General features: G+C 65.2%; 1 protein-coding gene across 4 annotated transcripts; it reads right to left on the bottom strand.

The window, feature by feature from the left end:
* Positions 1–167: 167 nt before the first annotated feature.
* On the bottom strand, positions 168–15494 carry ZDHHC8 (zinc finger DHHC-type palmitoyltransferase 8). 4 transcript variants are annotated; one of them, XM_023646622.2, is made up of 11 exons: positions 15260–15494; positions 8346–8467; positions 8102–8175; positions 7769–7941; positions 7486–7588; positions 6968–7059; positions 6705–6846; positions 6399–6519; positions 6216–6325; positions 4026–5026; positions 168–1134 (listed from the first exon to the last, which is right to left on the bottom strand). In XM_023646622.2, exons 1-11 carry the CDS (start codon positions 15361–15363, stop codon positions 924–926), a joined length of 2253 nt encoding a protein of 750 aa, XP_023502390.1. In that variant the 5' UTR covers positions 15364–15494; the 3' UTR covers positions 168–923. The 4 variants fall into 4 exon arrangements, with proteins under 4 accessions (XP_023502390.1, XP_005613903.1, XP_070131241.1 ...); XM_005613846.4 differs by having other exon boundaries at positions 8018–8175; positions 15260–15493; XM_070275140.1 differs by having other exon boundaries at positions 168–2826; positions 15260–15492.
* Between the last annotated feature and the right edge of the window lie 1059 nt (positions 15495–16553).

A 16553-nucleotide genomic window follows, 5' to 3' on the forward strand; every position in this document is an offset into this window, starting at 1 on the left:
CTGGCTGGCAGACCTCCCCACCCTCCCCACACCCACCTGGCCACTTTCCCGCCCCCCGGCCCCCCTGCTCTTGTCCCCTCCCCAACCCAGGGTCCCTGTCCAGTCTGGCCTCCTGGTACTGCCCCAAGGCGCAGTGGACAGGGAGACCATGCTGGTGGACAGAGCCATGGAGGTAAACACCAAACATTTTATTTAGGGCATTAAATCAGGGCGAGGGGAATCCGCTTCAGAACAATAGAGAATAGCTTTGTGGCTTGCTCACCCCCAGTGGGAGAAACAGAGCCACTGCCCGGGCGGGAAAAGGGCTGGCGGGCCCTTCCCTGCCCCTGGGGCGCCCAGGCCCTGCTGGCCAGAGACTGCAGGGTAGGGGACAGCGGAGCCCTCTGAGCTCCCCGGATGTGACATCTCAGAGTGAGCACCACCCGGGCGGGGCGAGGGCAGAAGCCGTCCATGAACCGCACTGGGCAGCAGGGGCTCCTCCCGACCCTGGCGGGGCCTGGACCGCTCACCAGGCTGGTAGCTCCAGGTTAAGGCATCCGTTCATGTGTCAGGTGCAGGGAGGAGGGAGTGCAGTGACCTGCGGGGGCAACCTGAGACCCCCACCCCAGCCCAACCCATAGAGGCCTGGGCTCCCTGGGGAGGAAGTGGCATCTAAAGTGCTTGGTCAGACAGGGAAGTTGGGGTGATGGCATGACACCCCGGGAAGGCTGTGCTGGTCCCAACAGCTCCAGGGCCCCCGCCTGGGGTGTTGGACAGCCTGCGGTAGGTGGGGACTTCCTGAGGTGGGTGGGCACAGGGTCACGGGCCCCGGTGGGCTGGGAGTCGGTCAAGGTGTGGCTGGTGGAGAGGGGACCCCCAGCCCAGGTCCAGGGTCCGTGGCAGCCTGGCTCCTAGGGCTAGGTTGTCCTGGGCCCCAGAGCTGCCTACTTGGCGTCCCGCTCAGGCCCCAAGAGGCCAGGGAAAAGGCTGGAGGCGGCCGAGTGCGGGCGGCAAACAGCCCCAGCAGCCGGGCTCCAGGGGGCCCGCAGCGTCGAGTGGTCCTCAGGGAGGCCAAGGTGGCACAGGTGCAGGCCGGGGGGCACCCTGGACTGGCCACGCCACCCCCATCCACGGCTGCAGGTGCCGATCCGCCCCCTGCGGGCCGCAGCATCCCGTGAGAGAGAAGCAGAAAGGTGGGGGTCAGCGTGGAGCAGAACTGCCCAGTGTGGGCCAGGCCAGGTCCCTCCCACACTGGGCCAGCCCCCAGCTCTGCCCAGGCTGTCTCAGCTTTGCAAAGCAATGGGCGGCCCCGTATGCACCCCCATTCCACCTCCTCCTAGCCCTTGGGTTCCCAGGGGTCCCCTGGGGTGGCTGCGACCCCAGCCTTTCTCCAAATGACCCGTTAACGGCTAGGGATGACATGGACCCAAGGGAACCTCATGCTTTTCAGCCCCCACTTCCCAGGGCCCCAGCTCGGCTTAAGTCAGCAGAAATGCCCACTCGGAACATCCGAACCCAGGCTGCCAGCCAGCGCCTCTCCCAGAGCCTGACCCGCTGGCCCCCGCCCCCGGAGCCCCCACATTGCAGCAATAGCCTGGCCTTGCTCAAGGAAAGAATCAAAGTGACTCTTTTTCTTTTTTTAATAAAATTATATATATATATATAGATGTAGATATAAAAACATAAAACAGACACAACGCAAGCGGACGCTGCCGTGTGCTTACTCCCAGGTCCCTGGTGCCAGGTGAAACTCCGACCCCTCCCCAGTGTGCTTCCCACGCAGGCGCCGAGGCTCGGCAGCCCGGATTTGCATGCCTTGGGGTGGGGAATCTCCAGGTGGGCAGGGAGGGGGCTCCTGGTCTCATGGGCCCCCCTGGCAGCGTCCGGCCCGGTCTGCTCCCACCTGCCCCTGTCGCCTCCCACAAGAGCATAAAGCAGAGGTTAAGGCTTCAATGAAAGCGGGTTTCCCGGCAGGGGGGCAGGGGGGCCCGAGCATTAACACAGGGGACGAGGCACGGCAGCTCAGCGCACAGACACGGGGACGCGCCCACCAGCTGGGCGAGACGGGACACACGGAGCCCAGACCCCACCCATAGCTGGCTGTCCGTCTGTCCGTCCACCTGTCTGTCAGAACCCAGAGCAACCTCAGAGCTGGGTGCTAGTGGGCTGGGGGCTGGACTCCCCACAGAAGAACTGGCCTTGTCAAGCTACAAACTTCTGCGGGTCCCTGAAAGGCAACCGGTTAGGAGCAGCCGGGCAGTGGGGCCCTTGGTCCAGGAGGATGGGCCCAGGTCCCTCTGTCCATCTCTGGGCCATAGGGACCCGTGTGTAAGGGGAGTGGTAGGGACTGGCCTGGTGACAACCTCGGGGGGCACAGGTGCAGGCTGTGCAGCTGCAGACTGCACCCCCTCACTGCCTCACCCATGGGGCGGGGCCACTGACACACAGATCCTGCAGCCCGGTGGCCCTCAGCCCAGTCGTGCCCTGGTGAGCAGATGGGTGGACGGATGGGTGGAGGGCGAGGGACAGGCTCGTGGAGGCGTAGTTCTCTCTCCCGCTGATGTGTCCACACGAAGCCTGGGCCTCCGCTCCTGGGGCAGAGGAGTCGGGAGGGGGGCAGCCGCTGGGGGGTCCTGGTCCCCGTGGTGCCCCAGCAGATGGGTGCTGGTCAGTCCTCACACCGAGATCTCGTACGTGGTCCCACCCACGCCGGACACCTTCTTAACGAGCGTGTGCCGGGCAGGACTGGCGGAGGGCCCCGGGGGGCCGGCAGCAGGCCCCAGGCGGGCCAGGCCTGGGGACTGCCCATTAAGCTTACTTGGGGGGGTCTTCAGCTGAGGGTGGTCCCTGCATCAAAACAAGCACACACACGCACGCACACAGTGAACACGGGACCACGGCAGAATGGGCCAGCAGAGGCAACAGGACAGATAACGCAGACGCAACAGAGCCCTCGGCAGCCCCACCCTCTGAGCTCGGAAGGTCCTGCCCAGAAAATGGGTGGGGATGCAGAGCCTGCCGAGGGAGGTGCTGTGCTGTCACAGGACAGACAGACAGACATCAGAATGGCCATCATCCCCCTTCCTGGTCCTTTGGCACCTCCCACTAGCACAGACCATTGCATAGGGAGGCGAGGTGGACGCTAGCCAGCCGAGCCCCCAGGCCCGGCCCTGTTCTAGTGCCTGAACCTGGGGAGCCCAGTGGTAACGGGATCCTGCTCCCTCTGAGGAAAACGTGGGGTTGCCCTCTGCCCTCCGGCTGCCTAGCACTGACCAAGTGCATCTCTGACTTCACTGTGCAAACATTCACAGGGCAGGAGCCCCTCCCACTCTCGGTGGCTGTCTCTGCTTCACCACTGCACAGCTGCCACCTGCTGGGCCTCAGGCCCCGCCCTCACACCCACAACAGCACCCTACCCCCAGGACCAAGCCTGTGCTCGGTAGCCGGGGTGATGCCCTAATGACACTAATGCGCCCAGGGTGGGGCCCTGCACACAGCAGGTGCTCAGCTCTTGTACTTGGACCTGGCCCTGAGAGGCAGCCAGCCCAGCATCCTGTTACCCACCCGCTGGGGGCCTAGGACCAACCTGCTTCCTCCAGACCTCGGTTTTCCCATCTATGAGCAGGGCAGCCCTTGCTTCCCTGGGTTGTGTGCCCCACAGAGGGCCAGGGCTGCGGCCCCCAGGGTGGCACATTCTGCTGCAGGGCGATGTCACCCAGACTCAGCCTCCTGGACAGGGACAGTGGCATCACCCCATAAAAAGAAGCCCTGGGTCCCCCATGCACCCAGTCTGTGTGAGCCAAGGAAATGTGGGGTGTTGGGCTCAAGAAGCAAATCCTCCTGCCTCCCCGTCCTGGGATGTGCCGGGTGTCCTTGGAGCTGGGCTACCCTCACACGGGCCAGCCAGGAGCCTCCAAGGCAGGTGAAGCTGCTCCTCCTAGGCAGCCACAGGCCTCGTGGACAACCCACAGGTGCTCAGCCAAGAGGCCCCATAGGCGGCTGGACACCTGCCCTGGGCCGGGAAGCCCCTGCACCCCAGCACCCACCTCTGCACGGCCAGTGAGGGCGGTGGTTCCGGGAGGTCCGTGTGGATGAAGGCGACAGCCTTGGGGCCAGCGAAGGAGGGTGAGCGAGGAGTGCTGGGTGGGGAGGGCGGGCCTTGGCGCACTGGCGACCTATGTGAGCCGCTGCCTGGCCGGGGCCCTGGGGCGTTGTTGTTGGCCACGTCAGCCTGCAGGGAGGACGATGAGGTCCGAGGAGCCCGGCTCACAGCGCTTGACAGTGAGGACAGCGACGTCTGCAGTGCAGGGTTGCGGGCACCACCAAAGCCAGGCCCAGCCACCAGGTCATCTCTGGAGCCGCAGCGCCGCGCGGGGCCACGGGAGCCCTCGGGCAGCACGCTGGCCTGCTGCAGGCTGTAGGAGCTGGGCGCATCATAGACGCCTGAGTCGCCGAAGAGCGAGTCGGCCTGAGAGCGCAGCAGCCGCTCCCGCTCCTCCCTGTCCTTGCGCTCCTGGATGGAGGCCATGATGGTCCTGGACAGGTTGTCGTAGCGCACGGGCGAGGGCTCCCGTGGCCGAGGGCCCAGCACGGGGCTGAAGCTGCGGGGCGGGGGCCGCGGGGGGTCGCTCACCACCCCCGGGTGCAGGTAGGGTGAGCGGTAGCCAGCCACACCAGCCAAGGGGTGGGCCGGGCACGTGTGGCTGCCAGGTGAGCCGGGGTTAAGCAGACTGTCATAGGACAGGCTGCCATTGCGGTTGGGCAGTGCGTGGGGGGCAAAGATGCTGCGGTGGGGTGTGGGGGGCCCACCCTCAGAACGCAGGGGCTGCAGGGCCACATGGTCCCCCCCCCGCCGGCTCGCAGCCTTGAGGCTCAGGGAGCGCAAGGCGCCGGCGAAGGTGTCGGCGGCACTGAGAGGCGGGGATGGTGGGTAGGCCGCATGCAGGCCACCAGGAGCATAGTCGGGGAGGTCCAGGCTGGGCTCGGACGCGAAGTCCAGGCTGTGGATGCTGTCTTCTCCCAGCGTCAGGGAGTCAGGCCCAGGGACCTGGCGGACAGAGGGGACATGTCTACGCTGCCCACTCGTCATGCCCTGCCCACCACCAGGTGCTCGGTGCCCACGTGGAGACTGCGATCCTGCAGACATCAAAGGCGGTGGCAGCTGCAACCACCCAGCTGTCCCCAGAAGCTATTTCCTGACTACCTCTTCCTTGCCCATCACAGAAGGAAGTGGGGACAGGATGGAGCAGAGCGCCCAGACGATGTCGACCCACGGAAGGCTGTACATTCTACCCCTGCTGGCAGTCCCCCAGTGGGGAGAAAGGGGCTGGGGGTGCAGCCTTGGGAGGAGTACCTCGAGGAGACGTAATAACCACACAACGACCCAGGGTGCTTTCCCAGGCACCCCACGGCTGAGGGTCAGGGGTGCTGCAGTGCAAGGGCAGAGCTGGCAGCTGCAGATGCCCAGGGAAGTGCCTTTAGAGCCCGCCCAGCCCAGGGGCAGCCACCACAACAGATCTCCATGATTGAGGCATATGGGTTTGGTCTGGGGACAAGAGCCTGCAGAACGTCAAAACCCAGAGGGGATGTGGATGAGGACAAATGTGGCCTCAGGGCACTTGGCCAACCAGCAGGACCCTCCATGGGATCCAGGATGATCCCAGGAAGGAGGCAACCTGGGCGATGGCACCTAAAGCACCCCCATCCCCAAGAAGGGCTAATGGACACTCCTCTTGGGGCCAGGAAAGCCCAGACTCACTGCCCGGCCCAGCAGCCAAAGAGGCCAGGTGGCACAGGACATCTGTCGTGGGGGAGGAGCTCCCCGGTCTAGGTGTGCTGGCCCAGCTGCAGGCCTGCCTCTGAGGGGGCTGTGGAGGAGGGGGCAGCTGGGGCATGCTCAGGGCTCTGGATCACTCGTCAGGCTGTCCAGGCTGCCAACGGCTCCACAGTGAACAGAGAGCTCATACAACTCAGGGAAAATAAACGAGCTTTCTCAAACAATCTCAGATTCTTCTGGAGCCTTCTGGGCCTTGCCGAGGGAGTAATGGTGGAATCCCAGGCATCCTGGGGGCAGCCCCTACCCGGTCAGCGGCAATGCCACCAACGCCCTCACCGGGTTCTCTGGGACAGAGCCCCAGGGGCAAGGCCCCTGGGGGAGGGGCGTCCCGGGGCAGGGCCTCTGGGGGTGGGGCCTCCCGGGGCGGGGCGGGGCTTCCCGGGGCGGGCCCAGGCCTCACCTGCTCACTGGGCCCGCAGAAGGGCGCCTTGGGACCCGTGGGAAAGGCGGGCCGGAACTTGTACATGGCTGGTGTCGGGGGGCTGGTCCTCTGCGCCGACAGGGCACTCTCTGGGGGTGATGGACCTCGGTCAGGCTGCGGTCAGTCCGTGCCCCTCACCCCGCTTGGCCGCCCCCACCTCACCAGCACTGCCTGGGCGTGGGGTCTGCCGGTCGCCGCTGAATGTGCTGGCGTCCGCCTTGGGGGGCAGCGGCGGCCCCAGGTCCAGTGGCTTCTCATCCAGCCGGTCCAGGCTGCCCTTGGACTGGGAGGGGGCGTGGTCAGTGGTGGGGAGGGTGCGGGCGAGGGGCGGGGCTTAACCGGGGACTTCATCTGGAGAATCCTGGGGATCTTTCCAGTCCCTCCCTTCTAGGCCCCTCCGACCTGCCTGCTCCCCGTCTCCAGCGGTCTGACCCTCACCGCATCCCACACCCCACCCCAGGGCCCCACCTTGCTGCGGCCCAGGCTGGCCTTCAGCCCGTTGTCGCTAAGTTTGACCTTGAGCGGTGCGGCTCGCTCCAGGAGCTCGGGCCGAAGGAAGGGTGGTTTCAGGCGCGCGCCAAGCGGCAGCCGGGGCGGCTCTGCTACGTACCTGCATCCGGAGCAGGGGGGTCAGTGGCCAGGGCCACCCTGCTGGCCTCACCTGCCGAGGGCAGAGGTGGACCAAGCTGAGGATCTGCAGCTGCCAACCCTGAGCCCCGCCCAAGCCTCACCGGGGCGCCAGGGGGCTGCACAGCACATGTTCCACGTTCCCACAGCAGCCTCGGGTGAAAGGATTCACGCCCCCTCGGAACTTGCCCGTCACCTGTGGACACGGGACCCTTCAGCCGACTTGGCCACCCAGGGTCCAGGCCAAGGTGGGCAGGAGGACAGACAGGGACAGCTGGGGTTCTCAGGGCAGGCTGGGCAGGGTCAGCCCAGGGCACCCCACCCAGGTCACCCCAGGCCTGTCCCTGCAGGGAGCTGTTGAATTTCTGGGCTCTGAGTCACTGGTGGCCACAGTGTCCGCAAGCGGGAGTGAGTAGGGGGACAGGGCAGGTACAGCCCTATACCCCAAACCCCACCTGGGGTCTCCAGGGGCAGAGCCCCCCACTGAAGCTGCACAGACAGAGGGCTCCTGCAGCCCTGCCCCGACCCCGCCATGGTCCCTGTGCAGCCCTGGCCCTCTTGGCCCATCAGGATCCTCCCACGCCAATCCCCATCACCGCATGGCCCCACTCAGGGTCTGCACCTGCTCGTTGGTGGTGCGCCCCCGAGTGACCAGCACCACGTGGAAGCCGGTGAGGCCAATGACGGGGATGAAGAAGAGGCCGGCCACACACATGACAGCCATGCTGGCCAGTTAAGGCCAACAGCCGTGGGCAAGAACATGAAGCAGGTGCCTGTGGACAGACTGCCCACCCAGCAAGGGCAAACGACCCCCTGGGACTCCCAAGCAGCCAACCACCCCTCTGAGCCTCGGTTCCCCCTGTAAAACATGGGGACCAAAGTCAGTGTGGTCAGGCCAAGGATACGTGATGGTGGTGTGGGCAGCGCCCAGCCCCTCGGCGTGGTTCAGCACGTAGACCAGGCCAAAGGCGACGACACCCACCATGTGCGCACTGAGCGACAGCAGGAACAGGAAGAAGTAGCGGTAGTTGCGACGCCCGATGCAGTTGTTGACCCAGGGGCAGTGGTGGTCGAAGTCCTGGGCAGGAGCAGCACATCAGGGCGCACAGCAGGCGGGGGGGAGGGGCAGGGGGAGGGTGGGGCAGGGCGGTCACCTCTACGCAGTTGTCGCAGACGCTGCAGTGGGAGCAGCGCGGCGGGCGGTAGAAGTGGCAGGTGGCGCACCACTTCATACGGACCTGGATGCCCCGCACATCCACGTTCTTGTACAGGGGGGCCCGGAAGTCGTCCTCCTTATCCTCGTCCTCATCCGCTGTGAGCCGGGGCCGGGGAGCAGCAGGAAAGTGACTTCCCTGGCAGAAGAGCCTCTCCCCGATCTGCCAGCCCAGGTACCGGGACCCCCCTCCCCTAAGGCCCTCCCAGGTCAGCCACTCACACTCTAGTGAAAGTGAGCAGATGAGCTGCCCCAGCACAGGGCCCTACCTCGGGGGAAGACGCCAGGGTCCATGAAGGTGGCCATGCTGAAGTTGGCCAGGACAAAGAGGAAGATGATGCCATTGTAGACGGGAATGGCTGGGGACACAGCTCGCGTCAACCATGGGCACCTGCGTTGGACAGCAGGCCAGAGCTGGGTCTGGAGGTGTGGTGAGTGGGTGCGAGGGATGCAGGGGCATGGCCACGTGTGTGCACGCTGGGCCTTTGAGGCCACCATCAGTGGTCAGCGTGGCAGTCAGGGAAGCCACTGCTGCCACGGGCACCCTGGGAGGCCTCTGCCCCTAGGCCCGCCACTCCTGTGCGCAGCCACCAGGCGCTGTGCGTGTCGTGACAGTGTGCAGGCTCCCTGTGTGCCAACTCTGGCCTTGGCCACACCCCGCTGGCTGTTAAGAACTCTCAGCTCACAGTTGGGGAAGTGGGGTGCAGAGATGCTCAACGGAGGCCCGGGGTCACAGCATTTCAGAGGAGCGGCCAGAGCCAAGCCGCCTCCTCCACCCCAGCCCAGTGTCTTTCCCGGGCCCCCCGCCCTGGGAGGACGCAGACTGGAGGCAGGAGCCCAGGACAGGAAGTGAGCCCACTCCCCCTCACCCAGACCTGTCCCTGGCTTGGCAGGGCCCCTTCTCCAGGGAGACTCTGGGGCGTGGGGGGCCCCAAGGAAGGGGGGCTCCCCTGAGGGGCACAGTCTCGGGGTTTGGGCCCCGGGCACATCCCCACCCAGGCAGCCCCTTCGTTTTGGTTTGTCACCTTACTCCTCACGTGGCAGTGCGGAACACAGAGACTCTTGAAAAGCACGATGCCCCTACCCCTTCACCACCCCTCACCATCCCTCAGCACTTGGCTCAGGCTGCCCCCTCTTCCAGGAAGCCTTCTCAGACTCCTGGCTCCCCGTAAGGGGCTTGCACACCTCCCTAGTGGATGGTCTGCCACAGAAAGCGTCTTCCTCAGCCCTCATGGGACCTGACGAGAGCCCCCTCTGTGGAGACCCGTGGTTCTTGGGCACATGGCCTGTGGCCCCCTGCCCTGAGCCTGCAGTGGGTTCCTGAGTCGGCTCACTTTCCTCCCACGGATCTCCTCTGGCCTCAGGCTCTCCATCTCTCCCACAGCTTCTGTGACAAGCAGGGGGCACCCAGGCTCTCTGCAGACTTGGGGGGCCAGTGGGAATCCCCCTGAGCAGACTCGATCAGGAGGACAGGGTGTCATGGCTGCCAGCAGGGTGAGCAGTGCCCGTGGCCCTGCCCGCCGCCCCAGCGCACACCGGCCATGCTGGCGCACCCACGCCTGCCTTGGCCAGCAGCCAGCCCTGCCGCCCCAGCCCCACCTCCACGGCAGCAGAACTTCCTATTTTTAGTGGAAGGCGAGAGGCTATTTAAAGAGTATGCTTCCCACGGCAGCATGCTCGCTGGGCCGGGAGCCACCCATTCCTCTTCTCCAGGACCCGCTGTGGAGGTGGCTACACGGCCTGAGGACATGGGGTCCCTCTACCTGCCAGGAGGGCCTTCCTCCGCCATCCCTGCCCAGGCAGCCCCGAGTGCCCACCCGCAGACACCTTCCACACTGCCCATCCTGGCAAACAGATGATGCTTAATGTGTGTTTGTGGCCTCTGAGCCAAGCCATTCTGCAAAGGTGGAGCCACCCCCTGGAGAGAAGCAGACACCTCCGGACCCAGGGAGACATGGGCACTGCAGACCCAACTCAGGCCTTGCAAACCAGCTCCCCACAGCACCTTCTGAGAAGAGCTGGCCACACGACCCACGCAAAATGAAAACACAGGCCCGTTGTTACAAAAGTGTCAAGAATTTCAAGCAGTTGACAGAAGATCATCAAAGCAAATGTGGGTCCTCATGGCTGTGCTGTCCACAGGCCACTTCTGACCTCACGGCCCTGCCCTGTCCAGCCTGTTCTGGGAAAGGAAGGGGCTGTGGGGGCCCGGGAGCGCTGGGACCGGCTGAGGACAGGTGGACGTGCAGACAAGGGGTGCAGCAGATGGGCAGGCACTGAAGGCAGGAGGACATGTGGGGGAGGCTGGAGGGTGGGCCCCGTCCGCCATTGCTGTCCAGCTCTTGCTGGGGAGTACCCTTAGCCTGCTGCCCAACAGCCCTGCACAGTGGACCAGACATTCCACCCTCCCAGTTGCAGCGGGGTACTTCTGACCTCCCCATTTTACAGAGAAAGAGCAAATATCAGTGGCTTGTCACACGCCCACGGCCTGAGGGCAGGTTGCTTCTGAGCTGGGATTGGGCCAGCTCACAGGCAGGCAGGGACTAAAGCCCACGGGCAGCACCCCCCGCCCTGACCAGAGTTCCCACGGGCCCAGGCGGCAGGTACTGCTTTGTCCTCTCTCAGCCTCAGTGACCCCACAGACAGGCCACATGGGCTAGACAGCATCCCCAGGTGAGATGCCTGGGGCTGGGGGAACAGCAGCCATGCAGCGACGGGGCCACATCTGGAAATCTGCACTGTGACTGGGCCGTGCTTGCACTGAGGCACGGGGTGGCCTCTGTCCAGCGTGAGCACAGCCATCTGCGTGCCTGGGCCGCGCATCCTAGAGAGGGTGGGTGGGGCTGTAACCAGTGTCGGGCAGGCTTTGGAGGGTCGGGTTCTCTGACCAGGCCTGAGCCACTGTCCCTCTGGCCATGGTCTCCAGTCCCCCAGGCTTGACTCAGACCCAGGATCAGGCACTCCCATGCATTCCTGTCCCCTCAACTTCCCCCAGGTGGCCTTTACCACCAGGCTGTGTCGTAAGGCGGCCCGGGCCTGGATCATGCCTAATAGGACTGGCTCACTGGCCAATGCTGCCAGGGCCCGGAACTCAGCTACCTCAGGAAATGGCTAAGTGAGAGAAGATGAAAGAGCACATGTAGGCACATGCAGACACACAGGCATGCCCACACAAACATGCAGGGACAAGTGCTTGCACACATATACAGTGCACACAGACACCCCCAACATGCTCCGAGACATGCATGTGTGAATGCACATGTGCACAGTGCACGAGCATGCACAGACACCCACACACACAAAAGGTACATGTGCACAAACACAAGCGAACATGTGTCAACATGAAAGACACATACACGAACATTTGTGTGTACAGACATGCATACTTGTGCACATGCTGGCACACACACACACAGGCATAGCTCCACCTTCATTCATGCACAAACACAGACATATGCACACGTGAACACAGAGACGCAGACACGTCCCTTCTCCCACTGACCACTGCACGCCCTCTCTGGACTCCCCTATGCTCCCTGTGGACGGGCAAGCATGAAGACATGGAAGACACGCAAGCCTAGGGGCCAGGCCTCACATGCAGCACTGCTCAGGCCACCTCACACCTAGGCTTCAGAGGGCCCCTCTGCCCACAGGGATGACACTCCACACCCACCCAGGGGACCATATACTCCCGGCTTGCCCTGCCAGGCAGGGGTCAGCCACTCTCTACTGGCTGCAGCTGCACTGCAGGCCTGGGGTCAGCCCAGCTCTGAGGCTCCAAGCCCTCCTCCCTCGACAGCCCCCACCTCCCCAGCGTCAAGGCCACTGCCATGGGCACCACCCAGGTCAAGGCCGGCAGGGAGACACCACCCAGCAGGGGTGGGGGGGTTCTGCAGGGGGAGCATGCACAACACAGCTAAACGTGGGATGGAAAACTTTAACTCAGATGTCTTCATTTAAATCAAGTTCTTCATTAACACCGTTTGTGTTTGAGAGTGATGCTCACACACGGGGGCACCCAGGACCAGAGGGTCTGTGGCCACTCTTCCCTGATCATGCCAGGCAGGACCTCTGGCCACATGCACCCACCCATCCAATGCCTACAGACAGCTGAGCAGATGGGGAAACAGGCTCAGGGGCCAGGGATATCCCAGCCCACACACAGCGAGTCCTGGCAGGGCACACACCAAGTTTCCCCCTCCCCATGCGGCCCCTGCCAGCAGCTTTGTCCACCCGGCCCTGCCACAGGCAGGCCTGGTCCTGGGCTGGAGCTCCCACTGTCCCAGGCTGGGTCTTATGGCCTGTCCAGGCCTCCGAGCATGGCGAGGGCTCATCCTGGGGACCAGCCTCAACATCCCAGAAGTCAGCCCACTGGCCCTGGGCAGAGACGAGACGCCTCAGTCCGGCCCCAGGCGTCCCATCCCACCAAGCAGCCGCGGCCCTCTGACGTTCACAGCGTCCTCATCAGTCAGCAAAGTAGCTCTGGAAGGAGGAAGGGCAGAGGCCCGGCCTGGGGGCTCTGGGAGCCCTGCACCCAGCACCTGACCTAGCCTGCTGCTGAGCCATAATGTGAAGGGCTTCTGGGGCCCAGGGGGACATGACCACACCAGGAGCCCAGGAAGGCTTCCTGGAGGAGGGCCCCTGGGAACCTGTCCTGTGGTGTGCTCCCCATCCTCAGAGGGGGATGCCCTCACTTCTGGGCATCCTTCCCACGCCCCAGTCTCTCCTGGCAACATGTCGGCATGTCCTGCTGCTCCCAGCCCCCTCAGTGAGCTGGCCTGCAGGAGGGGTCCTTGGTCCTCCAGGCCTGGGGCTCTCCACCCTGCATGACACCAGGAGCCACTGCCTGAATGGACCTGCCCCATAGCGGGCAGCTCACGTTTCCTGAGCGCAGAGAGAGGGTCTGGGGCCACTCAGGATCAGTGAAGTCCAAGGCGCAAAGTCAGAGAAGGCAGAAGTCAGGGGCCCCGCAGACAGGGTGGAGGGCAGAAGAGGGGCTGCTCCCTCCTGGCATGTTCTGAGGCTGCAGCAGGCCTGGGCCCAGAAACAGGGTGGAAGTGTGGGTGTCCAGGTGACGAGAGGCTGGTCGCAAGGAGGGAGCCGCCTGGCCCCTGCTTGCCCGGAATCAGCAAGCTGGGCATGGCCGCCCTGCAGAGCCTGTCCTCAGGAAGCCGGCTGCCTCGAAGGAGCCCAGCAGGGCCAGGGCAGAGGCAAGCCAGGGGCCCCAGTGGCCATTCAGCCCAGGGAATGTGGCCTCCGGGTCGGGCTGTGGGGAAGCCCTGTTCCAGGCAGCGAGTGAGGCGCCCCGGCTAGATGGTCGCTGCACCTGAAGCCTGGCTCGTGCCCCTGGAGCCCCCTGCCGTGGGCCATGCACAGCTCCTTCTCCCAGGTAGACTGGTCCCCAGCAGGGCAGGACGCAGGTGCCCCCAGGGAACCCTGCTTCTGGTGGCACGGGTGTCCCTGAACCCAGAGCCCAGCTGTGAGAGCAGAGGAAGGGAGAGCTGGCTCTTGGCATCATGTAGCAGCCTCAGTGCCTGCCACTTGCAGGTGGGTCAAGTTCACAGGACAGCTACATAAGGGCCCTCTGACCCCACAGGAAGGGCTCACAACAAGCACACTCCAGTGGGGCCCAGGAGAGCCTAGGAGGAGAAGAGACGGCGGGCTCTCTGGGGTGGGGTTGATTTCAATTTCTCTTTAAATTTTCTTCTTGCATTTTACAAGTTCTTGAAAGAGAACATGTATTACTTGGAAAGTCAGAAGGAAAACGCTGAGTTGCACTTGAGGAGTGAGACATCAGGCCTGGCAAGTGGAGGCCAAGTTGCTAGGAGGCAGGGCCGGGACCCCTAAGATCCTGGCTCAGCCCCAGGCCAGGACTAGGCTGGGACCCACCTTCCAGGAAACCCAGCGGGACGCCCCCTCAACCCCTGCCCAGTGCCCACTGCCCACCGCCCTGCTCCTCTGTGCCCCACAGCCAGCAGCATCTGAGCGACGAGAACACGCCTGCTTGCCAAAGCCCGAAATAAGCCGGTCCACACAGGCCCTTTTCAAACACGCTTTTGGCGGCCTGCTGCGCCCACCCCAGCCCGGCCTCCAGGCAGCGCTCTCTGTCTCCACAGGCACCCAGTCAGCCCCGTCGTCCTCATGGCTGCCACCCTCACTCTCGCTCAGGTGAAAGGGTGCTAGGCCAGCTGCTCCCACCCCTGCTCCGCGCTCACTCACACTCAGGCTGACCCGCCTTGGAACCGACACCCCACTGGCTGCGGCCACCCCAGAGGCCTCAGGTCCCCAGGAAGGCTTAAGTGGTAGTTGCTCTGGTCACCTGGGCAGTGTCTCCGCCTGGGACTTGTGTGTGTGTGGGAGGGTGGTCACAGATCTGCATACTGAAGCCCCTAACCCCTCCTTGTGGCTGAAAGAGCCCTGGGGGGGCCCCCAGGACCGTGGAGAGGAAGTGTGTCATCCACACACCACTCCGCATCTCAGGTGCAGAAGCCAGGGCTGCACGGGCCCAGGGCCCAGGGCCCTGCCTGCTCTCTGCCTCAAGGGTCCCAGTGCCGGCCATGGCCAGTGTCCGTGGGTGCGGCCTGGCCTGGGCCCACCAGCTGTTGACCATTGGGCCTTTCTGAGAAGGAGGTCAAGGGAGGGCGGAGGGCACTGCCAGGCCAGCGTCACCAGCAGCTGTGAGGCAGGCACGTGGCAGCCGGGCCAGGCCACACCTACGTGGGAACAATATGGCTCTGGCCCAGGGCCAGACAGCTGGGAGGGGACCCAAGAGCCACCCTCGCTCCTTGCAGGGAGCGCTGGTAGCTCTGGGCAGCCCACGTCCCCTCATGCAGCCTGCGGGGAGGGGAGGGCTGCAGCCACACCCTGGGCAGCCACTGCACACACTCCCCTGTCCAGGCCCAGTACCCCCACCAGGACCTGCCTGGCACACTCCTGAGGTGCCTGCTGTCCCCACACACAGGACTCACCTGTCCCTGCTGCCCCAGGATGGGCACACTCACGACTTCAGCCTCAGCGAAGGGTGGGGGCTCATGTCGCCGACAGCTCTGGTGCCCCCTGCCCTGCCCAGCCCGCTGGCCCCTTTCCCCTAGTCCCACCAGGTCGTAGCCACTGCTGTACCCAGCCCCTGCCCCTTCTGGCCTGGCCATGGCTGCCTGTGCCCCCGGCGACGGGCGGGACTCACGTGAACACGAAGAACAGGGTGCTGGAGCCGACCAGCAGCGCGGCTGCCGTGGCCACCGGGATGTACTTGGCGGGTTTGAGGCGCGTCCCGGGGCTGCGGGGCATCCTGGGCGCCGCGCCGCCGCATCCCTCCCCGGGGCCGGGCGGGCGGGGCCGGCCGGGGTCGGGCCGGGGGCGGGCGGGGCGGGCTGGACGCAGCGCAGGCCCGGCAGCGGCGGCGGCGGAGGAAATCCCACCCCTCGGGCGGCGGCGGCGGCGGCGGCGCGCTGATGTCAGCACGCCCCTTAAGGTGGACCAGCAGCGCGGGGGGCGCGGCGGGGCGCGGGGCCGGGTACGCCGGAGGACGCACCCGGGCCTGGCCGCCCCACGCACCGGTCCGCGGCCGCTCCCGGCGGGATGCAGCCGGCGCGCTGGAGCCCCTGAGCCCCCTCGGCCCGGTGCGCGGCAGAGCTCGGCCGGCATCCTGCGCAGCCATCAGAACCCTGGGACCGGCAGCCGCTCCTCCCCTTGGTGCCCAGGCAGGCGAGCGCCCGCGGTTCTCTGAAGCTACGCAGACGTCGCAGTCCTGCAGGCCTTGCCCCCTGGGCCACCACCTAGTGAAGGCCAGGCCCTGGCGCTGTGGCATGTTGGTCCCCTCCTGGGCCTGTTTGCACAGACCTTTCCCTAAACCCCTCTGAGTGTGTCTCAGCGGGGCAGGCCATGGCCCCTGCTCCATGCTAGTCCCAGTCAGGGCCAGAGCCCTCCATCTGGAGCCCCGGGCACTCACGAGGGCGGGGGTGTGACACTGTAGGGGCACCTTCATTATCTCTTGCCACCTCGCCGCCCTCAGGCCACTTGGCTAAGGGGCAGGGGCGCTGGTCCTCCGGGTCTTGGCCCTTGCGCAGGCTTGGGAGTGTATGTGGGTGGGGACCCAGGGCCAGGCAGCCCCTGGAGGCAGGTGGAGTGCCCCATGCAAGCCCAGGCACCCTGCCCCGCCCGGATAGGCCCCTGGGCAGGCCCACCTCCCACAGGAAATCCCACCCGCTGGTGCCACGGCAGCCACCACTTAAGGTGGACCAGGGCGTGGGTGGGACTGGCTGGGCGGTGGCGGTGGCCTCCCTTGGCGGAGGAGCCAGTACAGCACCTCTGGGAGGTGGGACCTCAGTCAAGCTCTACAGCCTCCCCAGTGAGGACCAGCCAGTGTCTCTGTCCTCCACTCGTCCCCAGGCGCCTCTGCTCTGACTCAGGAGCCCCACCCAGCGTGGGGATCCACGTGGGGTCCTCGCCCTGCCACCCCAGGCATCTGCTCCTCTGTG

Source organism: Equus caballus, chromosome 8, assembly GCF_041296265.1.
Source record: "Equus caballus isolate H_3958 breed thoroughbred chromosome 8, TB-T2T, whole genome shotgun sequence".
In the NCBI taxonomy this organism is placed as follows: domain Eukaryota; kingdom Metazoa; phylum Chordata; class Mammalia; order Perissodactyla; family Equidae; genus Equus; species Equus caballus.

Bases quoted from the DNA above. Each gene is read 5' to 3' on its own strand.
- ZDHHC8 (XM_005613846.4), bottom strand. From the start codon at position 15,363: ATGCCCCGCAGCCCCGGGACGCGCCTCAAACCCGCCAAGTACATCCCG. The intron at 7,060-7,485 runs GTGCAGACCCTG...CCGTGTCCACAG, and splicing joins GGCGCACCACCAACGAGCAG to GTGACGGGCAAGTTCCGAGG. The intron at 6,520-6,704 runs GTGGGGCCCTGG...GCCCCCTCCCAG, and splicing joins CCAGCCTGGGCCGCAGCAAG to TCCAAGGGCAGCCTGGACCG.